The sequence below is a fragment of the Pleurodeles waltl genome, chromosome 12, assembly GCF_031143425.1.
Source record: "Pleurodeles waltl isolate 20211129_DDA chromosome 12, aPleWal1.hap1.20221129, whole genome shotgun sequence".
In the NCBI taxonomy this organism is placed as follows: domain Eukaryota; kingdom Metazoa; phylum Chordata; class Amphibia; order Caudata; family Salamandridae; genus Pleurodeles; species Pleurodeles waltl.
Genome location: NC_090451.1, coordinates 647,577,157 through 647,603,154, shown reverse-complemented (window position 1 = coordinate 647,603,154; position 25,998 = coordinate 647,577,157). Strand labels below are relative to the sequence as shown.

Here is a 25,998-nt window from a genome sequence, read left to right as displayed (position 1 = left end):
TTTTGATTTGCCAATGCTTGTTTGTGCTTCATGTTAAAGTCTTTAAATGCTTTAAAAAGTCATATCTCTGGAAGTCTTCGGTGGATTTTAGACATCAAGGAATCTAAAAAGTTGTAAAGAAATGCTCTAATTTTTATAAATTGTTGTGCCTCTTTCTTGTTGGTGACTATTTCGTTGTTTGATGCTGTTACATAATTTACACATTGTTCCTTTGCTAAGCCTTGCTGCTCTGTGCCATAGCTACCAAATGGTTGAGCTGAGGACTGAGCAAATAACTCTGACTGCACCCAAGGAGATAAATGTGAGTGTATTGCACGACAAGGCCCAACCTTGCCATATAGTACACCCATTTTCTTACACAGTCTAAGATTTCTGATGATGTGCGCTCGCCTTCCTGCAAGAACTTTCTTGCCTCCGATTTTATGTCTTCAGACACCAGGTCAATGAGGGTGCTGCTGTCCGACCACATCTGCCTATTGTAGCGAGCTAAGATGGGCAGGAAATTGGCCTCACGAACCGAGATGGTAGACATGGTGGAGAATCGCTTCCCTATGTTGTCCAAGCGCCTGCACGCCTTGTCTGGTGAAGCAGACATAGGAACAGAGGGATTCTTAGAGTTGCGTTGTGCCAGATTGTGAAATGACAAAATCTGACTAGGGAGGCCCTGTGAGGCAAGCAGGAGAATCCTCTGGAGCTTGCATTTTTCATCTATGCGTGGCAAAACCACTGCCACAGTTGCCGTCGACATGGGCCTCATTGTGCATCCAACCTTTCCAACTGGCACCAGTTTGGTCACATGAATACCTCTAGGTCACAAAAGATCCCTTTCTAAGGGAGCCCCATGGGGTTCCTTACCATCTCCTATAATCATTGTTCTTTACATGGAGCAGCTTGGTGCTCTACTCATAGACAACAGCAACAAGATTCACCAGTATGCAGATGATACCGAACTTTACATGAAAGTCTCCTCTGCTTCAAACATCCAACTCCTCAAGCACTGCTTGCACATCATGGAGATATGCATGTCCAGTACCTAACTAAAGCTCAAAAGGACGGAATTCCTGTTATTTGTCATGACCAACAAACAAGAATCACTAAAACCCTGCTCAATGACATGAACCTTATCGATTCCGAATTCAGACTCTCAATGAATGCCAAGTCTTTTGGAGACCTCCAGGACACCACCCTCAAGTATCATAGTGTCAAAATGACAAAGATGGCCTTATACCAGCTATCTCTTCAAAAGAAAGTCAAACCATTTTTTCCAGAAAGCAACTTCAGAACTGCTGTTCATGCCCTTCTACTCTCCAATCTGGATGGTATAATGCCCTATTCCACTGCTTCCCAGACTCCACACTCAAAACACTACAGAGCATCCTACAAACCACAACTTGTCTTTTTCACGGCGTGAAGGTATGATCACAACACATCCCTCCTATTCTGAAGACACTCCGTTAGGTCTCAATGCTGGCGCACACCATCTTCAAAATCTGCTGCATCATTTACAACGCCATGAAGACTAGCATCGTCATTTATCTTGCAGACAAGCTCTGTATCTCTGGTGGTTCTTGGGACATCAGCAACTAGGACACCATCAGACTGCAGACTAAGAAGTATGAGAATGTAAAAACAAAGCATGTGATTAGAATTCCCTCTTCGGTAGGTGGTGGTGGTTGGTAGGTGGTGGTGGGTGGGTCTTCTTGGTGGGTGTCTAATAGGTTAAATTAAGACATTCAAGGTAAGTGGTGGGGTGCATGGCTAGGAACGAAGCCTTCACTGGTGCCCCCCACCAAACTGCATAAATTAATTCCCCAGGAATAATGGATCTCACTTGAGGTATCTTCTAGTCGACACTCTAGTCAAACATGTCTGCCTTAAAACGGATCATGCACAAGTGGGTGAAGAAAGCTTGAGGGACACCCCATCAGTCACGCTGACCAGAGAAGTACATATTTAAATAAGTAAACCATAATTGATAGTTAATTCTTGCATAATTTCAGTAAATGGTTATGTGGGTTGGTGGAAATTTTTCATGATAATTATCAGATCAGTGCTTCGCTTCTAGTAAAGCCAGTGGACCAAGACAAATTCTTAGTAGTCATCACGAGGACTTTCATACACATAGGTCCTTATTTCAAGTGAGTCCTAAAATTTTGAAACCCTTTGAAAACCCTGCATGCACAGGCATGGGAATTGTGAAAAATGCAGTCTTTATCATAAGTCCCACAAGTTGATCACCAGGTACTCTTTTGCAGGTCAACGCTGTGAAGTTTACCAAGAAATAAATTCACATGCAAATACAGACACATGCTTGTCGGAGCAGTAAGCACCAAATTCAGCATGATTTGCTCCTTTTTCCAGATGAAAAATGTAAGTGGTAGGTATTTACAACATGAGTAAATATCATATCCTGTTAGGCCCCTTATTTTTTTTTTGCTACTTTCCTCATGGTTTGTTCCAGGGAGGCATCTCCTGTAGTCAAACCTTCGTCAAGGAGAGACGCCCTCCAATAACCTGCCCCCATTTCCAGCAACAACCGAACGGGAGACAGCTAATTACTCCACATATATCATTGATGACACATTTTACTTTTACTTGAAATAACTAACTATAACTGCTGAATTTCTATGGTTTTGTATAATTAAATTCAGAACCTAACGATACCGTCTCAGTAACCTTTTTTTTTCTTAACAAAAAAAAAAAAAATATATATATATATATATATATATATATATACATACATACACAAATACACTAAAGAAACAAAGGCTACAGGGAAGTTATAGTTAGGCTCAGATGTTACAACACACAAAGCCCTACAAATTCAGCAGTTATAGTTAAACTTATCTCAAGAAACTATAACTCGTGCCCCAAGGTAACTATAACTTGCGCCTCCACCATGAAGTTTTTTTCTGATCAAAAATTTTATTGCAAATGTTGCAGTGATATTGTCAATGATATCATAGAAGATGTCATGACTGATGTAGTATGTGGGGTTGTTAGCAGTACATGGTGAGGACATGAGTTATGGTTATCTTAGGGGACAAGTTGTGGTTTCTTGAGATAAGTAGAACTATAACTGCTGAATGTCTATCGTTTTGTATGTGTAAAATCAGAACCTACCTATAACGTCCCTGTAGCCTTTGTTTTTTTTGTGTGTGAATTTCTAAGGTTTTTTTTTAATTCTATTTCCTAGCTATAATGTCACCTTTGTATTTATTCTGTGAATTACTATGTTTTTGTATTTAACAAAGTAATATTTAATTACCAGAAGTTAATCCTACCACCACTGCACATGGTCTTCTGCATGCAGCCAACCCCACGCAGTGGGTCTGTGAGTAGGTCCATGAGTGACTGTATGTGTGTGCGACTGCATATGTGGTTGTGTGTGTGTTAGTGCATGAATGGGTGTGTGAGTGAGTGTACGTGGCTGTATGGGTGCTTGAGTAGTTCTGTGGGTGTACGAGTGGTAATGTGGGTGTACGAGTGGTTGTGTGGGTGTATGAGTGGTTGTGTGGGGTTCTGTGGCTGGGTGTGGCAGTGGTTGTGTGGGTCTCTGGCTCAGTGTGGCAGTGGTTGTGTGGGTCTTTGACTTGGTGTGGTAGTGGTTTGTGGGTGTGTGACTGGGTGTGTGAGTGGTTCTGTGGATGGGTGTGTGAGTGGTTGTATGGGTGTGTGAGTGGTTGTATGGGTGTGTGAGTGGCTGTAAGGGTGTGTGTGTGTGGCTGTAAGGGTGTGTGTGTGTATAGGGATGTGAGTGGTTGTCTGGGACTGGGTGTATTAGTGGTTTTCTGGGTCAGAGTGGGCGTGTCTGTGTGTGTGTACAACGGTGTGTTAGGGGGTGCATGTAATTTTTTTTATTTATTCGGGATCTGGATTGCGGATCCATATCGCTGACCCACACGGGGCTAAACGGACTGCCGTGGATCCTTGTGCTCCCTCAAAAAAAAAAAAAAAAAACAGTTTTGGGATATTTTATGCCCATGAGGGGTCCCTTTCATCAGTACCATGGGGCAGGATACCTCTGACCTTATATCCTGTCTTATCTTTATTTCCCACCCTTGAACCCTGTCCCCATTGGAAAAATGGAGGCCACAACCTTTCTGTCAGGGTGCGGCCATCCAATCATGGCATTGCTGCCAGTGCATAGATCTGCGGATCCACTGTGGTGGATACACGTCTCTAGATATACATAAATCTTTTTTCTTTAATAACTCAAACACTACATAACAGATTTACACAAAATTACAAAAAGCACTCTTTCTGGACCAAGATTAGCTTTCTGACAAATTTGGGTAATTCCGTCCAGCGGTTGGGACTGTAACCATGTCTAAAACCCCTATGGAAAACTGCCTGGGGAAAACATTCTTTGGGACTCTTTTTCTCGGCCCCCGCCTGACGAATCACCTTGAAACGTTCAAGGCAGAAGCTGAAGTGAGTGGCAAACGTATATTGAAAATTTCACAAACATTCGGCAAACAGCACTAAAGTTATTAGCAAAATAAAAAAACACCTTTTCTCTGGAAACTAGGTCCTAACTATAAGCTCCGACTTACTGGGGACCGAAAAAAAATAACATATATATATATAAATATATATATATATATATATATATATATATATATATATATATATATATATATATACACACACATAATCCCTTGCTGTATTTCATCAATAGCCTCCCCTTCTTATCCATTGTGGAGTAATCTCTTCCCATTTCCAAGGCCTCCCCATAGCATTCGATATTGCACACCATCCTTCTCATGAACAACCCAAGCACCTATGATGGGGTTCTCAACTGGTTTACACAAGGTCTGAATCGGCTACTCGCAATGCAATTAGACTGATGATCCCCACTCCCACACCAGTGCCAATCCCCCTCCATCAACCATTTTTGAAGAGTCTAAAGGTTCTCAGTGTACCAATCTCACTCCACCCCGTAGACTACACAGGTTCTAAGACCCAAGGGTATTCGCTTTGCTCTACAATGAGAACTCTATAACCATGTTATCCATATCAGTGGATAAAACTTTGTGCCAGCCTGTTATTCTTCGTTCACATATCTGGCCTCCATATCATGATCATGCTTTTTCAGTCAATTCACTGTCATTTTCTTTTCCAGAAATTGCTTTTCGGCTTTGTATAAGTTTGTAACTGTAAGCAGAATGCTAATATACATTTATAAATGTTTAACTGGGTATTTAATTAGAAAATATTTAGCTCATTGCACAACTTTGGGATCCAGTCAGCACTACCACAATCCTTTACTAATTGCACTCCTGTCTGAAACCACCCACCATGAGCCACTAATACCAACACCATTGAATCATTCTAGAATGGTGTTAATATCCTGCTGCTCCAACTTAACACCAGAGACACAACATTATTGCTCCTCAAACCAAAAGCTACTCACTTTCAAATAATTTATAATGATATGGCCAGTCACAAAATGATTAATTCACTGCTACTGCACTAGTAAAAATAGATCACAGAATTGAAAACAAAAATGGAACATTCTTTATTTCGTAGAAATAGAAAGAAAATGCCAAGTAAGGTGTTCCATTATACTAAGCCACCAATAAAGTGGTGTGAATATCAAAGGAAGAAACAATTCAATTCAAAAGCATAGCAAGAGCCTCTATGTAAAATGAAGTCAAGAAACCAACTTACCAGCTTGTTCTAAAGCCACCAGCATGGACTGCTCTATAAGATCTCGTTCAATAAAGGAGCGGAACTCCTCCATGTACACAGTGAGGTCAGGGAGCTGGAAAGTGCAAATGGGCATCTCCAGCAGATGTTCACTGCTGCCATTGCTGGTAACATGGGAGCGCGCCAACGATACAATACTAGAGCTGGCATGAGAAATCCCTCTTGAAAGACGCTTTTCTAAAAAGGAAAAGGAAAAGTTAATTATAAAAGCACCTAAACTGATATTAAATCCACATCAAAAGTTAGTCTACATGAATGTTAGCAAAATTTCACCTAGATAATATTTTGGTTTTGAAAGGTAAGTGGATGTTTTCTGGACAATAACGTACATGCGTTTGCTCCGTTAAAAAAACAAAACAATGATTACTATAGCACAGCTGTAAGTGTGACAGACAACAGTGATAGAAGGAATGATCCAAGCAATAGGACCCACAAAACCTGTCTTCACTTTCCATTTCTATTTCAACTTTATTTTTTATAGGAGGTCTAATATTCAAGTTACTCTAATCGATCTAGCTTGGAGATTATCTAAGGGTGAAAGTTACTTTAAGTAGTTTGCGACAAGCTCTGGAAAAGACAACTAGCCAGACAATAAAACTAGGCTAGAAAGAAGTTGGCTGTTGCAGAATGTTAACCACAACTCACGATCTTAAATCGGTGACTAAATTCAAGCGTAAAATTCGATTTACTCATTAAACTGAGCTTACAAAATGGCAGCGTTATTGCGGTTGTTCTGCTGTGTACACTCATATGCACAGCCTCTATTTCTATGGTGAGTAGGCAGAAGAGTAACAGTAGTCAGACTTACAAATACACACAGCTTTCCGCAGCCTCAAAGGAAAGCTTTCAATTTATAAATTGCAATACATACATAGTTAGCACAAAACATCTATTTAAGATTTGCAGGCATGTAGGTGAAAGTTAGCTTCTCTGGAAGCACACTTTTAAATCTGGAAATTTACGGGCATTGTAAGTAATCATAGGCATCCTGGTGTCCTAGATAATTTTTCCTGTTGCATAGCCGTGAATCTCCTCTTCGGAAGATACACTCCTATGGGCTTCAGGAGATATTAAAAAAGACCATGGACTGAGGTGGTTTGGTGTTGTTTATTCTATTGGATTTAAGTACTGCCTTTGATATGGTTTCACACACTATCTTGATTGAATGGTTAAAAGATGTAGGCATCTTAAATGGCTAAGTTCATTTATAACCAATAAGAGTTTAAGTAACTGAGGGACCTTTTCTGTCCGATATATAAATTGTAGAGTTTTTCAGGGTTATACCCAGAGCCCCATGTTGTTTAACATATACATGTGACTACTTTCCAAAATCATTAGCTCCTTCAGTTTTACAATGATTTCATATGCCGACGACATGCTAATTATTGTATCATTTTCATCAGAGTCCTTGTCAGCCTCAGAAGATCTGACTTTATGTATAGAGAAAGTGGCTAGCTGGATGACAACAAGCCAGTTAAAAATGAATTGAGATAAGACTGAAACGATGATGTTCGGAAACAATCCCTCACTGAGGGACCAATACCTTTGGCCCCATTGTCTGGGACCCCTCTGTTAACGAACCAGAGGTTAAAAGCCTATGTGTTTATTTGGACAAAGAATTATCAATGGTCGTACAGGCCCAGAAGGTATTACCCATCTGTTTTGGGCTTTTCAAGTTCTTAAGGAAATTCCTCAGATGGTTACCTCAAGATTGCAGGAGGCTGGTGGTCCAGGGCCTAATTTTGTCTTGCTTGGACTACAGTAACTCCTTGTTCCTAGGTAGTGCAACTTATGTAATAAAAAAGTTGCAGGTTGTCCAAAATGTGGCAGCACATCTTTTACTGGGAGTGCCAAAGAGAAGTTCTGCCAAGCCAGCATCAGCTCAGCCGCATTGGCTACCAATTAAGAAGAGAATAAAATTCAAATCTCTCCATATTGTACATAGACTTAATCATTCTTCAGGCTTGCATACCCTGCAACATTTGATCAACCCTCATGTGGCTAAGAGGGTGTTAAGTTTCAATAGTCGTTCACTTGTGGATGTTCCCAGAATTAAGAGAGCAAGAGGAGGAGGCCCATCTATTACCTACAGGGACGCAGTACTGTAGAATTTCTTGCCCCTCAAGCTTTGGTCCAATAGTAATTTGCTGAACTTTAGGTAGCAGTTAAAAACGTACCTATTTGTATAGGGTTAGCTCATCAATACAGGATTATGGTGATCTTTGTGCTCTTCTATAGTGAGGGGAGGCCCAGGAGCTGGGGAGCTGTTTGCACTTTACAAGAACTCTTAACATAATATAACACTAGTTCCGATAACCAACAATTCTGTGAGGTTTTACCCAAAAAGTTCCTGCACTAGAATTTTCTTGCAGAATTCTCCCTCCAAAAGCAGCTTTCCCAAGGGTTGGTGTACTGGAAAGCCGACATTCAAGTGATTTTCCATCTCCTAGTTAATTTCTCAACATTTGCAATTGGGGTAAACATTAATGTTTCAGTGGAAACCTTTCCTAGGCTAAATTTAAAGACATGTTTGGAACCGAAATAAGAATTTGGTGAATTGAAGGGTGCCAGAGGTTATTTAGTCAAGAGAAGCCACCAAGACAAGGGCCTAGTTTATATTGTAATAAATGAAGCTCCTGCAAGGAGGAATTGGCAACGTCTGACATTCTAAACCAAATAACCAAACAAGCCATTTAGACAGTGTCTGGATGCAGGCTAGACAGCAGTTTCAGAAAAAGGACTGTGCTCTTAGAGCACAGTAAGCCAAACACATAGTACCAATATTTTCCAAAGTGCAGATAATGATTTGCTGCTGCAGAGCAACATGAGCTCAACCCCTTTCCTTTCCTTCCAGTCTCCCTGGAGAGAAGCCTGCTCGCTCAGTACAGTAAGAGGCTGGTCTGAAAACATTTACAAAGGATTCTTTTAGTACACTGTCAAGCCCTATCTTGATTACTCAACATAGCGGGGTGTAATTAAGTGATACTCAGCTTAAGCCATTATTAAAACTAAAGCCAGGAGGAGGAAAGTGAATTAACGGATGATTCTTCCAAACTCTTCATACTATTTTCTGATCTTAAGATAGAATGCCGCAGAACCCACAAGTAGACATGTCAAATCAGTACTTGGTAACATAACTGCCAGGTCGAAGTGGCAGTTTAAAACTGCATACCCAGGCTGCAAGGACAAACATGAAGAAATGTTTTATTGTGCTACTTTAGTGGGTGGCACCACGATTGCTGCAGCCCACTAGCAGCATACATTTGACAGATCCAGGGTACATTTAGTACCATCTACCATGGACTTAAAAGTAAATGTATCAATTAGAAGTATGTCAGTTGGAGCACATGCGCTTTACCAAACGGTTGTGTGCAGTTATATGGAGAACAAAAACAATTTTCAGGAACAGAAAGTGTAAATCTGAAGGAATACCACACAGAAGATGGCTATTTACAAAAATAAAATTCAAGTTTTAGAACACAAACCCTATAACAAAATTGTTACTTGATAGTAGGATTAGTTTTGTTGCCTGAAGAACTTTCTTGATTCACATGATGAGCATTATTCTGCCATCTAGTGGTTGAGTCCAGAATTGTTCTTTGTAGCCTCTTGACTTTTTTTTTTTTCCAAGGGTCGGAGGTGATCCTTCGCCCATTTTGTGCTTTGTCCCTCCTTTTGCGACGTCAAAAGTATTTCAAGGAAACCCGTCAACATGGTTGCCATCTTCAGGTTGATTTTTTCCTTTAGTTGACAACTTTGATATGTCTTTTTAGTTAAGATGGTTGGGTCGCATGTGAACCAAGAAATTCTTCAAGCTGCAAAACTACTCCTACCGGAATGTAAACACTTTGTTTTGCGGCATGAATCTTTTCTGGCGTGTCTGGAAGGTGAGTGCGGTATCTGATCACCGTGGCATCTTGTGACCAATCGTTTACCTCATTTACCCCACTCTTGTTGTTGTACTAACAATTTTCTCCACTTGCTACTGTAGCATTCCATTGTTGACGGTTGACTTGTTCCTTTTTTTCTTTTTTTTAATTTTCATAGATCTTTGAGGTAGGTAAAACTGGCCAGACTCTACATCCTCAAGAGCCATGCTCCTAGGCTAATGGTTGAATGAGATCTGTTGACAATACAAGAAGGCCAAGTATGACACCCAGAACAATGTGCTGGGAGATTTATGACCTGTCCCAGAGATATCTCCAAGAGAGTTGAAAAGAATGTTTGTCTGGCCCATTGTGGCGCTACTAGGATTAGTGTGCAGCTTTCCTGTTTTCACTTGTTTATCACACGTGATATCACTGGGATTGGCAAAGAACTCTGCCCAATTTATAGACAAGGGATTCCTTAGTGATCTCGGGCGGAGGAATGTGGATACAAAGCTTTGGCATTTTGCGTTCATATGTGTTGTGAATAGATACAAGTGCAGCAACCCCCATTTTTGGAGGACGTTTAGTAGAACTTACAGCTTCAACTCTCATTTGTGTGTATTGTTTCTTGTCTCCTTAGTCTATCCGTATGTGTGTTTAATTCCAGAGTAAGTGAAACACTGCTAGCGATATCCTGATTCCTACTGTCCAATTACATATTTCTAGGGCTGGTCTTGATAAGGTTTGTGACTTGTTATGTTTGTTGAGCGACAGCGTTGCTCTTCTTTTTGTCCATTTGGAGGAGTACTGTTCTCCATTCAGGTGTTTTTGTAAGGCCTTTTGAACTAGAAACACTGTCTTTAGTTCCAATACATTTACATGTTGTTCCGCTTTTTCAGGGTTCCATAGTGCTCTGAAGCTTAGGTTGACCATGTGCACTCCCCATCCTGTGTGGGATGTGTCAGTTGTGAGAGCCATTGACAGAGCTGGTGGCTTGAAGGATTTCTCCACTGTTACGTTCTCTGAAGTTTCATCACTGCTTCTCCATCTGAACCTTGTCTGTAACTAGATCGTCCCAACTCCCGGACGCTTGTGACCATTGTTGTTCTTAATACAGTGGTCACATGTGTAGGCTTGCATGTGGTTTTAAGGGTACGCATGAGGCCACTCTGCCTATCATATTCCTCACTATCAAGCATTGACCCTTCTAGTAGCAGTGACTTTGTTCTATCATTGCTTTCACTTTCACTGGGGAATACCTTGTTGTCTGTGAATTTAGGTTTGGATTAAGTAATGTCTTTGTGTTGTAGCTGGTGATTTTTCTTAGTTGATGGAAAATTCCAGGTTGTGTAATGTCTTCATGACTTTGCTCATGTTGTTCTTGCATTCTTTGAAGTTTTTTTACTTTCACTAGACCAGTAGTCCTGATATCAGTACACATGTACACCCTATCGCTTGAAGTGCGCCGTTACCACGGCTAGATATTTTGTAAATACTGTATGCGCTGACTTTGTTCCAAATAGTAATAGCCTGAATTGGTAGTGTTTCTTTGCCACCACGAATCTAAAGAACCTTCTGTGGGATATGCCTTTGAGATCCATGGTTGTTATGTGGTCTCCCTTCCCTATAAGCAGGATAACATCTTGCAGGGTTGACATCTTGAACCTTTGAGTTTTGATTGATCAGTTGAGTGTTCTTATATCCAGTACTGGTTTTAATGTGTTGCCTGGCTCTGAAGTAGGTGGAGTAAACCTCCTAGATTCTATCACGGGTGCTACAAGCTCTATAGATCCCTTGTTTACCTGGTCTTTTATCTCCTGTTGTAGATGGTGTTGTCCCTGCCCCTTTAATTCCTTTTTCTTAGGTGGTATATTGGGAGGTCTCATTATCAATCCTATGCAATAATCATTTCTTATGATTTTTAGTATTGATTTGTTGGAGGTGATCTCTACCCATTCCTCTTGGAACTCTCTGATCGTTCCTACTACTAGTGACTTGTGCAGGAGGGTGCTCCCTGCAGAGTCACTTGCGTGTGTGGTCTCTCCCTCACTTCCAGGGATCCCTCCTCTTCTGCCTCATCCATGAAAAGGCCGTCTTGATATTGAACCATACTGCCATAGAGGTTTAGTGCTGGCAGAAGGCTGTATGTGTAGTTTTTGGCTGCATGTCTCCCCTTGGTGGTGCCCTCTTTCTTTGGGTTATGCCCCCTGAGAGTCACCCTGTGTTTTATAAGGCCCTCATGGCCGTTCACCATGTGCTGTAGTACTTCATAACCTACTTCTCCGAAGAGGCTATTTACAGTGAAAAGCATGCTTATCTCTGTGGTTTGAACCTCCTGTTTGAGTCAGGAGGTTCCAAGCCAAGCACATCTGTGCAAGGAGGGAGCAGTGCATTGTTGCTTGCTGGCCATGCTTGCTGTATCTAATGCAAACATGAAGCAGGTGTAAGCAATTATCTTGCAATTCTGCAGCACACTGATACCCCTCTTCTTGAATTCTTCAGTAGCTGTTGCACAAGTTCTTCCTATTTATCCCACTGTTGATGGGCGTATCGGTCGAGCTGGGTGCTTGAGTTTGCTTAACACCATTGTGTTGCTGCACACTTCATCTTTCTCACCACCATGCTCATCCTCCTCCTTTCCTTGCCAGGGAGCACCTGCTGAAGTAGGGTTATATGCTCTTGCAGGCCACTGTCACTATTAGGGAGTCAGCTGACACACTGCCCCTGAAGTAAGGGGGTGGTTTTGGCAGGAAACTAGTATTTAATTACCTTCAGGGTTATGGCTTTTGTTGAAACAGGCTATTTGAACGCCTCTCCTCTTGGGTAGGATGCTGGATAGCATGGTGTGGAATGTGTTCCTTTTATGTTGTACCCTATATGATTCAACCGCCCCGTTAATGACCTCACTGTATGCAGTCATCTCATCTGTTGGCGGGAGTCTAGATGGGTAAGGGTCTACCTTCGCATCTGGGGAGTCTGCGAAGATGTCCTGCCTGTCTTTAATGGAATCCCCTATCTGCAAGTATTTTTGCTCCTGGAGCTAGTGTTCCTCCTCATCAAGCTCAAAAATATCCTCCTCCATCTCCTCTTGAGGTTCTAGGGTCAGTGGACATTCCAGTTCCTCCATCTCTTGCTTCCTATCTTTTTCTGATTTCTGTTTGAAAGGTATTGAAGCAGCAAGTCGTTGAACCCTCTCTTTTTTGAGATGTTGGCTTACAGTTCAGCCAGATACGCCTCTTCTTTTTCTCTATTTCGAGAGATTTGAAAGACTTCTGTTCATTGTCAAGTTCTGCCTCTTCATTTCTCCTTTTCCATGTTGAGACACTTTTCGGATTCATTGTTGAGCCGCACTTTGGTCTGCGAGCTGCGATTGTGCCCCTCTTAGGCATTTGCGTTGAGCATGTCTTCACGTTTAGCACTGAGCTATTCTATCCCAATATGCTTTCATGCCTCCCAAGTCTTTGATCCTCTTTTGAGAACAAGACTAGGAACAAAGTTTGGCTTTGGCAGTGTCCTTAGTCTTGGCCCAGTGTTGCTCTTTCGGCCTCGTTTTGGTCTCCGGAGTCAAAGCATTTGACGTTGTTGCTGGTTTTCCATTCCTCAAGTTAGATAGCATCAGACTGAATGCTGAAAGCCCCTTTGGAGTTCACCTGTGCTCGGTTTTTGTGTCGCTCGGCGTCTTCTAATGTGTTCTTTCTGATTGGATCTCAGCAAACTCAGAGCTCCTGTTCTATTCCTTGTGACTCCTCTGTGTCCTCGAAAATCAATCAATCAGGATTTATAAAACGTGGCTAATCACCCGATAGGCGCTTGCAGGACCAGGAGGCTCATTTGAACAGCCAGGTCTTGAGGGCCAGACAGAATTCCATAAGTGAAGTGATGATCCGGAGGTGGTGGGGAGGCTATTTCAGGTTTTTGCTGAGATCTGAGAGAAAGAGCATCCTCCACTTTGGCTTCAGTAGATGCGGGGAGTATGGGCAAGTGAAAGGGAGGCAGAGCATAGTCTTCGACGGTTAGTGGAAGTTCAGGCGGTGGTTAATATACGCAGGACCTTGGTTGTGTAGAGCCTTGCATGCGTGGGTCAGCAGCTTGAATCGGTATCACTTCTGTACGGGAGCCAGTGGATTTGCCTGAGGTGGGGTGTGATGTGGGTTCGTCAGGGAAGGCAGAGGAAGAGTCTAGCTGTGACGTTCTGTATGGTCTGAAGTCTCTGTAGGAGGCATGCAGCGATTACTACATAGAGAGTGTTGCCGTAGTCCAGCCGGCTGGTGATGAAGGCCTGTGTCACGGTGTGTCTCGTGTGTAGGGGTAGCCACTTGAAGGTCTTACGCAGCATGCCCAGAGTGAGGAAGCAGGTGGAGGAGACGGTGTTGATCTGTGATTTCATGGTGAGCTTGTTGTCAATGAGGATTCAGAGGTTTCTGACGTGGTCGGAGGAAGTGGGTGTGGGTCCTAGGACTGACGGCCACCAGGAGTCGTTTCATATGTTGCTGCTGTTGCCAAAGATCAGTACTTTCATCTTGTCTGTGTTCAGCTGCAGGCAGTTGTTCTTCATCCAGTCAGCGACACTTGTCATATATCTGTGGAAGTTGGTTCTGGTGGTGGGGGGGTTGTGGGTGCGTGAGAGGATGAGTTGGGTGTCGTCTGAATAGGAAATTATGTTGAAACTGTGGTGAATGACGATGATGGCCAGCGGGGTCATATATGACATTGAGTGTGCCTCCTCTTAAACTGCATAACCCAAGGTCTTTTAAGGATTTCTTGTTTTCCTGTGAGGCGAACATGGCATAACGTTCCCACCTCTTTTTTGGCAAGAACTCTGCGGACACTGTACAGTCCTCCAAACTGTGGTCCTTCGGGAGGCAGAGTTAGCACACTTCATGCTTGTCTTTCTGTGAATGCTCGCGATGGTACTTTTGGCAAAATCTAAAAGGGGTATTCTCGCCATGACCCTTTGTTATTTCCCAAACCACGAGGACTTGTAGATCATTGGCTTCTTAACTCCTCACTGTTTTTTTGGGGGGTGATAGTAGGTGTTTACTCTTATCCAAAGATGCCTGTTGTGATCCCTGTTCCTCTCAACTGTTTTTGCAGTATTTTTGAGAAAAAAACAAACTTCTGCATTACAGCTTCTCTTTCATCCCTCCGAAGCGTGTATATATATATGACATGACAGTTTCAGAACCAACCACTTGATGGCAGAATAATATACAGCATGTGACTGAGGCCCTTCTACATGACAATTTTCTGACAGCAAACACTGATGTGAGGAATCACTCCTAACCACAGGAATAAACTGTTTTGTAGCTAGTTAAAAAAATGTTTGAAACAGCACTCTCTTTCAGACTATATGTTTCATAGTTGTAAAGTGAAGCCAAGGGGACAACATGTTCTGATAATTTCCACTGCTGTACAAATATGTTTCAGATTCCTCAATCCCCATACCAAATATAGTAAAAGTCATTTGTCATCATTTGACATTATGAGATTGCAACATTTGTTCTTGCAAACAAATAGCCAAAACAATGGAACTATGCAAAAGCTATACAAAATCTGATCAGATTACTACATTTATTATACAATTCAGATTGCAGAAGAAGCGGAAGAATCTGCTGCCCGCGCTCCAAAATCAAGCCATAAAAAAAAGATAGGCTCAAAGAATTCCCTAATAGAAATCTGATTCTTGCATGTAGTTCAAAGCCTATGAAGGTATTTTTTTTTATTTTTTTTTATTGGAATTCATAGGATTCGTAAAATAAATATTTGAAGCTCTTTAAGGCGGTAAATACAGACCGTATGATTTATGCCCCTCATCATTCCTTGACAAGTGGACAATCACGGTTGCTTGGAAACTGAAGAGGGCCGCCATAGAGAGTTTATTAAGTTTTACATTGTGAATACAACCATCCATGCTAGGTTAGCCATGTCTTTTGACATTGTATTCTCTATGGTAAAAGGAGATCCGTTGTGGCATCATACCTTGCACAATATCATGCTGCCGCTGAAGTGGCGGTCGCAAGGTTCGCATAGTATCTTTTTCAGGGAGTTTGAAGTTGCGCCCGTCATTGAATGGAAGAGGAAGGTTCCCGGCATTCACCTGTTTAAGTTGTTCAAAATCGCTTCGGGCGGCGCTGGGATCCCAGTTCTTTCCTAGTGTGACAAACCAGTGACAATTAGATCAGCAAGCCTAACATGTGGAAAAAGACATTATGGTTACAAAAAAGAACTAGTTTAATGCTGGTTTCTAGCTGGAGATTCTCTACGCCACCTTTCAGTAGGTAGGAAATGGTCATAAAGAGAGGAAAACTTGTGCTCTGCTTTTGTAAAGACTTTTAATGGGTAGAAGGAAGCAGTTTCAAAATGGCAAGCACTGATCAAAAGGCGGAGGCTGGAAGTAGGTTCCAATACATAGAGTGGGGGTGCTGTCATGTTTTACAAAATCACAGACCAACATGTTGTGCCAACAGGACACATACAATAGAGATGAAGAACAGAAACTTTTTTTTTTTCTTGAACAGCAAGGAAACAGGGGACTGGCAGCTGAACCTTCAAACTGTATCTTCGATACATTTGGCTTTAGAAGGGTATAATAGCTGCTTCAAAGGCAGTAGATCATAACCTGGGAAAAAGGGAGGATTAGCGAAATACTGATTTTTTTTTTAGATTCATTGAACAATACATTGGTTGAGCAGTTAGTAGGCTGGTACGTGCAGAGCTTAGAGGGACACAGATCACAGAAGGTTGAGCATCACATTTTGATATTTCAGAACTAGGCAATATTTCACTCTGGCTTTGCGCTCTTACTTCAGTGAAAGAGGTAGTCCTGTGCAATGTTGTATATGTGGACATTATCATTACTGTTGTTCACTTATATACAGTCCAACAATTCTCCTAGGTCGTAATAATTTGCCTCACTGCGTATTATAGTGGATCTAGGCAAATATAATTTTGGAAAGAGTTTCAAGAAGTTAACATACCAAATTCAGAAGGCCAGGGGCGTGTCATTAAAATATCTACTTGTCCATGGGAAAGATTGCTTCATACATCTACTTGTCCTGTAACAAAATCCACTTGTCCCTGTGGTGCCATGTAGTGCTGCAACAAATTATGGCAGCAAGCTCATTATAAAAGGGCTCTGATAATAGCCTCTCTGGTTATGCAAGGGCTCGTACTATGTAGGGTTTAAATTCTAGCAAATCCCTTTATTTTGCCACCTTTCCACAGATGTACATACTGAGGCTGTAGGTAGCAATAAGCGATAGTTCCAGGTTTGTAATGCCCTTTTGAGTCTGGGCAAACTTGCATGTTTTAGGTTTTTTTTTTTTACCAGATCTTCTCTAATTGTTTTCCATACTGAGAAAGCTTGGAAATGTATTCCTGACAGATAGGGAAAAAGTAATTGGAGGGAAAGTGGACTTGTAAATGCTCAATAGATTTTTGCATGATCTAATTTAGACATAAATATTTGTTTGAGCTGAAATGTAATTCACAAACACTTTCGAGGAGTACCATTTCTTGGCCTACTTCTTTAAAATCATGGTAATTCATAAGTCGTAAATTTTCACTAATGCAAGGGGATATACCATGGGTGCACTTTTGTGACTTCCTTTAAGAATTGGGCCCCTTATTAGGTCTGGTGTTAACCAAGGCCTTTTGTTTTCATTACAATTCTGTCTCTCTATTGGCTGGTTTCACTATGAGTGACAAGATTGTGTTCTTTCAGAAGGAGCATATTGGCACACAAAGTAGTTTTTGTTCAATACCAGAAACTACTATGGCAATAAGTGCCTTTTGAGACCAACAAATATTTTTGATTTTGCCAAGGTTTGTTAGAATAGTGTGGGCACGGCAGCTCCCACAACAATAAAGTTTCACAAAAAACATGTCAAAACAAGACACACATTGAGAAAAACAAAAGACTGATGACAAATGTGGCACCTGCTGACTTTGACAATACTTGTTTATTTTCAAGTTTACCATAATCTTGTTGAAACTGGGGTACACCGATTTTTCTAACATGGATTTTTATTTTATTTTTTTAAATATTAGCATGCATCAACACATTTCACTAAATGACGCATCAAAGAAATGGTACCTAAAATTTCAAAGCAGCTTAGCAAAACTTTTTTTCTCATTGCATTTTTTTAATCAACGTTTTGATTTTGAAATAACAGAATCCTCAATATTGCTTTCACGTTTCTGCAAATATTTGGATCAAATCAGAGAGCATTCTGGGAACATTATACGTAGCCTCATATTGTTCAACTTTGCAAATGTGTGTACACATTTTTATACTAGAACTATCAGTAGTGCTGTCCGAGTTTACATTTCCTCAGCGCGCCCACCCTAATAATAAAGGCTTTGCGTTAATGAACCATGAATACAAGTTCGAACAGCATTAACATATAGACAAAAATGTTACCTTTACTATAGACAATGTCCTTCCCTGATCCATAATGTGGTATGGTAAACTGGGAGCCAAAGAGTTTATGCTGCAGGGGTTTGGGCCTACTTGTCCCCCAAGGAGAAAACAAATATGAAAACTTGTCCTTGTCCCCAAGTAATATGCCTTGGATATTGAGCTGTAGGAGTTCTATCCCCCAGGAAGTCTATTCTATAATTCATAACTGTACATGCCACGAGGGTCTGAGCACATCCACACAGAACCAAGAAAAAAGGACCCCCTTGCTTTTCAAATTCAAATGAATCAATCAACATTTGAGGTATAACTGAACAAAAGACATTGAAACAAAAAATTAAAATCACAAAAAAAGGTTTCTGACAGGTTACAAAAAAGATACAGATTTTGGGAAAGCCTGTGTTTTAAGACTAACTACTGATAATATATTAACAGGACGACAAATTCTATAAAGTATACCCTGCAGTACTTTCCTATGGCCTTCAATATACACAAAACAGAATTCCATGAAGAATTCAATTAAACAGAAAATGAAGGTTACTCATAACTAGTGATTGCACAGTCAACCAGTAAATGAATAGAAATTTAAAAAACAGCATACGTCTTAATCTCTCCTATTGTCCAAGAATACACAATAAATTAAAAACATAATAAAATGTTACAATATTTCTGGGGGAAAAAAATAATCCATTAGGGCTCAGAAAACAAAAACCTGATGTTATCTCTGTGGAAATGTAGTTTTAAACACCCAATCTAACATTTCAGTTAAATCATTATCACTCAAACACCTTAAACACTGGAAATCATTTCACCATACCTCCACAAACATTCAAAGTAATATTGTCCAAGAGACTGTCTGATCTTTCAAGGTGGTCACAAAGTAATACAGACAAAAAAAGCATTTATCCCCAATTTTACCATAATCAAGATTAGTAGCACAACCGTCACGCAGGAGATTGCTAAAAACCCTACAAAGTATTCATCTTAAGGCATTTCAATTTGTTGCTTCCTGATAGGTTAATTATCAATACACGTATAAATACAGAAAGACCCAAAAAAAAGGCTAGAATTTTATATAGTTTATAACCACAAATATGCCTTTGCCCAAGTAAACTGTGCAGTTATGCTTTATTAAAACATCCATTTAAGATTTTTCAGACTTTTCCTCCGTTCACTCTACATCATTTGTAGTAAATCTGTCTTCAAGTAATTGTTTCCTTTTTAAGATCTCACCTAATGGACTGCTTTTAGCTGTCTGTAGTAGGCAAAAGTCTATTGTGAATGCTACCTAAAACGTAGTGAGCTTACAGCATGCCCACTGCTTAGCTTTGATTGGCTATGTCAATCTAATTTGTTGGCTTCTTATTCAATGGCTTGCTTTCATCTTCTTGTCTGAGTCCTTGCATTCAGGAGAGCCTCTTTACCAGCATTTTGACTGATTGACTTGAATCCTTCCATGGATCACATTCAGGGAACTACTGTTTTCTTTTTGTTTGAACACTCCACTGGGGTACAAGTGTTTTATTCCTCTTATGTGCTGCTCCACACCAAAATACCAAGCCTTTGTATATGTGCTCTCTTCCCTCCACATGCCTCTTTACCTCTTTAGCAGATTACACTGGTTTAGCTTTCGACCCCAGCTTTAAATAATACTGTTGTTTTTTTAGTCCGCCAAGCCACATCTTGTTGCTTATCTCCCACCAACTCTTTCAGGCCTCCCACTCTACTTGAGGTCCATTCCGCAAAATATATATATTTTTCGGGGAGAGGTCGTGGCAACCTGGCATTTGGTGCCAGGCCGCTCCACATTCTATAAAGTGTTTATGAAAAAGCTAAATATTTTTTTAAGATCAATTGATCCAAGAATCCCCGGCTACCATAGATTAGTTAAAAAAATAAAATTAAAATAAAAAAAATTGTGCTCACATCATTCTTTAGGGCAGCACACATGAAGATTGGCGTCTATGCAAATAGATCATAATGCATGTGCCCTTCTACAGAAAGAAAAGGGTCTTTCCAGCAGTGGCCGCATCATTGCGCATTTTTTCATTTTTACCCCCTCCTCTTCGTTGATGCTTAATATCATCAACAAAAAGCATCTTTTTTACTGATGCTGCACAGAATCAGCAAAAAGCATTGTCAAAAAGGTGAGGCCTACAGGCTTGCCATTGCTTCTACACAGTGATGCACTTATAACATATTGGAGTTCTTGTTTTTTAGGCCTCAGCTACAAACAGCTTTAGCACTCTGTTGGCCAGACCTATTGTTTTCAATACACATAAATGTGGGATTTGGTCAGCCGGTTACTTATGTTTGGATGGCTTTGTTATCGATCTCACTTCCCTGCTCCTGACTCAATGGCTTGCCTTCCTAATTTTGGGTTTGTCCCCGCAGATGAACATTCTTCATTGCTCTGACTGGGTGAGTTACAGCCTTCCACTGCAAACCATAAGGGAACTTTTTTTAAATTTCTTAAGGAGAACTCCACGAGATTGTACGTTTCCATTATTTCGTCCCATATTCCCATTCAAACCTATGGATGCCGTTTTACTTCAACATCCCCCAAAGTTCCCACTAACCACCCAGCTACCAATGATTTTTGGCTCCTCCTTGTCTCTCACCTCCTCGATGCTGCCCACTCCACTAATCACACCAATCCTCATTAAGAGTTTAACTGACAGCTTTCTCACTTTTTCATGCTTTGTGCAACTTGTATTGTCTTTCGATTTTTTTAAATTTCATTTACCGGTCCAAAATGCCTAAGCAATATTAGATCTATAAATTAATAACAGTCACCTGCAGCGTGACGCTTTCACATCGACGAGTTCACATCGTCACCATATCAGAATGGGTTTTCTTTAACAGAAAAATACGTCATTTCAGTGGTATTAGGGCATGAAAGTTGCAGAGGAAGCAACCCTTTACTGGAAATCAAATTTATGCTTAACTTTGTAATTTGTCACATTCAAGATTTAAAGAGTTAAAAGATAAAACCAATCATATACTTGCATAAAACATTTATAAATGAAAACTACTTTTTTTATGCCGTAGTGATTTTGGAAAATGCTAAGTTTTTGTTGATAAAAATAAGAAGAGAACCACAAACGATGGGTTTTCTAAAGATATCCAACATATGAAAAAAAAAAGTAAAATTATTTTTACGCCTTTCAAAAGAAGAAAACAATAGTTCTGACTGCAAATGATCAACTATAAAACCAACCATAAGACATTAAAACACATTGGACATATCAACTAAAAGATCATAGCTCAAGAAACCACAATAAAAACAGTTGCTTATCTTTAGGAAAAAGGGATTAAAAAAGGCTAAGCCATCAGCTTTTGAGGTATAGGCCATTACCTAAATACCTGCTGAACAATTCTAACCATATAAAACAGGGACAGCATCAAAAAACAGCAGTGGGGCATCAAGGCATTTAGAATATATGATAAAATATGAGAACGGACTCACTTAAAGAACATTATCACATAAAACACACAAACCAAAAGATCGCCTAGTTGTGTATCGGCAAAACCAATGGCCACCTTCACGTCACCAAAAGGGTAGCACTTCAAGCAAACGAGAAGCCAGTATTCTGAATTTATCACCCCAAAAGGAGTATAAACCATTCAAAATTGACTTCAATGCATATGTAACTCTCGGAAATGCTTTCTGCCAGCCTTAGTAGATTCACTCACTGTCTGTGGTAAGTCAGGGTCCATGGAGTCTGCCCGTGAAAATGAGAGTGCTCTCCGCAACTGAGCGTGCCAACCGCAGCCGAAAATCTGAAGGGTTTTATGGATTAAGAGAATCCATAGTTCATGTAATTGCTTCTTCCCACGCACCCATAACCCCTTCAGTGTTCAAGGGAAGGGCGGAGAGAAGCGGTGCTGTAGAGCAGAGATCGTGCAAACTGCCCATTAGCCTTATATCTGGGGCCACTGTAGTTGTTTGCAGCATGCTTGGGGTGTAGTGCAGGTCGCTGCTCCGCAGATTTCATGGATAGCAACGGCATGGTTAGGAAAGTGACAGCTGCTCCGTTAGCTCTGATGGAGAGAGCTTTAATGCTCTCAGATTAGAGCTTTTCCTCGCATTGCAAGGGGAAACTAATCCTGCCCTCAGTGCTATGTCAAAGACTGCACTCAGAAATATGGAAAACAAAATCTAGCAGGTAATCATATATTTACAAAGATTTCCCAGGAACAATAGAGAAGACTGGTGTTACATTAACATTTGCTTTGAACGCGCACAAACCTTAGATAGTGAAACCAAAAAATATTCTCCCCACACACCCTCCCTCCAGAACCAAAGAAAATCCTGAGAGGAGAAAACAAGGATTATCTCCTAGGTGACAGAAAATGCGAAATCATCTCCTAAAATCAGAGAGGATAATTTCAAATGACAACAAATCAATAAGACAAGACGCTTTTCATCCCCACCAATCATTGGTGGGGATGAAAAGCGTCTTGTCTTATTGCACAAGTGACTGTGAGAAGGCTTTAAATTGTACAGCTGTGAAAACATAACTGACCTACCATCTAGCTGAAAATGATCCGTCACAAGAAGATCTGAAGGAAGATTGTAAAAACACACATATTGCTTGATTCAGACTATAGCTAGAAATCAAACACAACCTGAAGAGGAGAACGTTGCAATATTCCTCAAGCAAAAACATACAAATTTGTTTCATTAAACTGAAGTAGGTCAATAAGAAAGCTCTACAAAGGACAGCAATACCAATTATTCCGTTTGTGAGGGTTACGTTGTTGGATGGGATCATAGCTTGACTCGGTAAATCAACAATAGTACGTTTATTAAGGATCTGCCAACTGTTATGTTCACATTCACAACAGTGAGTTTACTTCTGCCCCAAAATTTGTCGCTCCATTTGATATGTGATGGTAAGTTGAAATGTACCAGTTGATGCCAATGTATAATATTTTGAAAATCCAATAAAGTTTGTGTTAAAAAATAGAATTCTTCAAAAAATACAAAATCAAATTCACACTTGTTGGTATTGACTGCAAGAAGATCCGACACCGACCAAACTGGTCAGCAGAGCAAAAGAGATGAATAAGAATATCTATGAAATGCAAAAGGAACAACTATAAGGTGAGGCTCTTCAATGAACAGGTGAGGAGTCTGCCCTTCGCACCATATGACAAATGTATGATCTTTGTCAACTAAGAAATCAGGCTTCCTGGAGGCCTGTAAAAGGTTTTGATTAATATGTAGAATCTTGAAATCTCCCCTACTATTGACTAGGCTTTCAGGCTTCAAATATGGTAGTTCATTCACCATGTACAGGCACCGTTTCTAATGATTAGCAGCAGGCACTTTTAGGAATCTGACCAACAAGTTTAAAAACGAAACAAAAAATAAAACAGCCAGAGTTCACCCAGGGTGTTCAACCTACCACAGGAATGTTTTAAAGGGCTGAACACACCCTTTTCCAGCTTCAGACATCTATGAATAAGGGTGCAATGGCATGCGACTTATACAGTTGGTGTTGGAAGATGGGTAAAGATACTTTACATTCCATGATCAGGTTGAGTCCTGACTGCTCATTCACAGAGTCACCATGACAGACTTTAGAGTGGTCTTTGGCAATTCAGTTGTGTGGGTTGAATCACATAATCAAAGCATGTCCCCAAAATTCAGTCTTGGGGTGGACAATTCTTTAAAGCTACGACTTCTTCCCCATAAAAGAGCTCCAAGAACCTTACTGTTCAGCATACCCAAGTGTAGATGGCAAATTGCCCAGAAAGCAAACATTTGGGTTTAAGGACCAAGTGCATGCAGCTTTGGAACACTGGAGCCTAACATACAGGAGGGTGTCAGCAGGAGTGCACAATGGGAGGGTTTTGGTTGCAATGTAGTTCCCACTTGCCTCTTCAATGCAAGCCATTGAGTGGAGATGGAAGGATACACCCGATCAGCCAAGAGCATTAGTCATGATGAATATGCCACTGGGATGACCCAGGGCATGACTGACAAAGTCACAAGCCAATAAATGAAAGAGATTTCTCGAAGAAAGCAAAAGGTTGTAAGTACATTGTAAACATTAAGTTTGCTTGAAAACTCAGACCTACGAATGAATCAGCTTTGCAGGGTGAGACAAGCCTGCACTGAAGGTTTGGCATAGGTATAGATCATACACATGAAGCATTAGCCAAATGATCAACCTAGCACATTTAAAGTTTTTTTTTTATATATACGTTGTCAAATACATGCAACCCTTTACTGAAGGGACAAAAGTCCCATATCTACTGACAAAAGACAATCGTTTTTGCACAGTAACACCATTTTATTAAGCTCATTAAAGCACGCAACACATTCATGACAGAAGCAAACATGCTACATAACAGCAAGAATTACAGCACACCCAAATGTAACTTAGTAACAGAATGGGGAGCGTTACTCACACACACCTGTAAGCACCAGTGCAATATTCTCTCACGCATAGACTTGAATACACACAGGACCAGCAGCAAGTGCATCTATCCCATGTCTCAAGTATCTTGCAATTTCTACATCAACTTCATTATGAGAACGTTTACTCACACACAACACAAAAACAAAATCGAAGAGGCCATTTATTTAAACAATTACTGACTAGGTTTGGACTGAAATGTGTGGAAAGGGACGCACAATATTGAAGGATGTATTTATTTACATGCATACAACTGGAGGCAGTCATTCAGAAGCAAATATTTAAAAAGCTACATGCTACATTTTTCACAAAAAAGGACTGGTGGTTTTCCCCTGTGGCCATCCCTAAGCTGTTCCACTATCTTGAATACTGAAATAGGGCCCTTGTCCATCTCCTGAATCAAAACAGGATAGAAAGTGTACAGCGTACTGAACCACTTGGTGGTGGCTCCATTGTCCTAGGAACACCACAGGCTGAGTTAGGGGCAAAAACGTTTTGTAAAAGGAATGCCCCGCAAAGCATTAGGGGCGAGTTTCCCAAATGCCGTGAATATTGTAGTATCGAGCTGCGTTGAGGATTCTCCTTGTGTGGTCGTGTTACCACACAGCCCCTAGAGGGCAACATTTCATGAAAACAAAATGGCTGAGAGCACTGCAGCGTAACCATATATTCATCCCCTAGAGGGCCTAGTGCATTACACATTTTAAGCTAGAAGACCTGCTAAAATATTACTACAAACAAAGCCCTTAAAACACCAAATACTCCTAGCTGCAAAACAAAAGTTACAGCCATAAAAGAGCATAAAAAGACATTAAATGGTAGGAGAGGTTATGATTTTGGAGTGCGCTCGCACTAGGGTACATGGTCAATAGTGCAGTAATTCATGTATCAGGATCAGTCACCAAGGCAGTAACGGAACAGCCATAAGGCGGGACAAACAAAGCATTTACCTAACAAACCAGAGAATTTTTGAAAGGCAGGCCATGCAACAAATTAAAGTGCTGGGCGTGCTGAAAGCCGACAGAAGTAGATTACAACATGTTGAAACAGCACATGCACGCTACCTAGACTCGACCTAAAAAAAATAAATGTAAAAAAAAAAAAAAAAAAAAAAAAAAAATCGCTTCTGCCTCCCAAAATGAAAAGTAAAAAAATAAATAAAAAAAAAAAGATGCAAAAGAACCTCCATTTCTGCCAAAAATGCGAAAACGTGCAAGGCACAATTAACCGTTTTCGATAAATATTCTTACTTGTGACAAGACAGAGCAATATTTTGGAAGAATAATGTCCCACATACGCTTTTGTGCCTCTAAAATAATTTTAAATATGAAAAGTGCAACAAGATGAATCCCCACACAGTTTAAAAATAAGAAAACCTTTGCTAACAACCAGACCTCTCAAATAGAGGAGGCTTGTTCACACAATGATGCGTTTAGATATCATCAAGGTTTATGTGGAATATTTAAAAAAAAAAAAAAACTGAAGACCCCTTTATCACCCAAGTCAGTGTCAATATAGAATGTCCTCCAGCCATCACGCTTATAAAGTTTTTCTTTTCTTAGCTCCT

At 40.5% G+C, this 25,998-nt stretch overlaps 1 protein-coding gene across 4 annotated transcripts in view; it reads right to left on the bottom strand.

Annotated features, from left to right (window-relative positions):
* The window catches only part of OTUD7B (OTU deubiquitinase 7B), a 196,782-nt gene that overhangs the window by 90,850 nt on the left and 79,934 nt on the right, over positions 1-25,998 (bottom strand). For all 4 annotated transcript variants that reach the window (XM_069218229.1, XM_069218228.1, XM_069218230.1 and 1 more), the window contains 2 exons: positions 15,561-15,731; positions 5,674-5,889 (listed from right to left, as the gene is read on the bottom strand). In XM_069218229.1, coding sequence (XP_069074330.1) covers positions 5,674-5,889; positions 15,561-15,731 — 387 coding nt within the window. The remainder of the gene's footprint in view (positions 1-5,673; positions 5,890-15,560; positions 15,732-25,998) is intronic.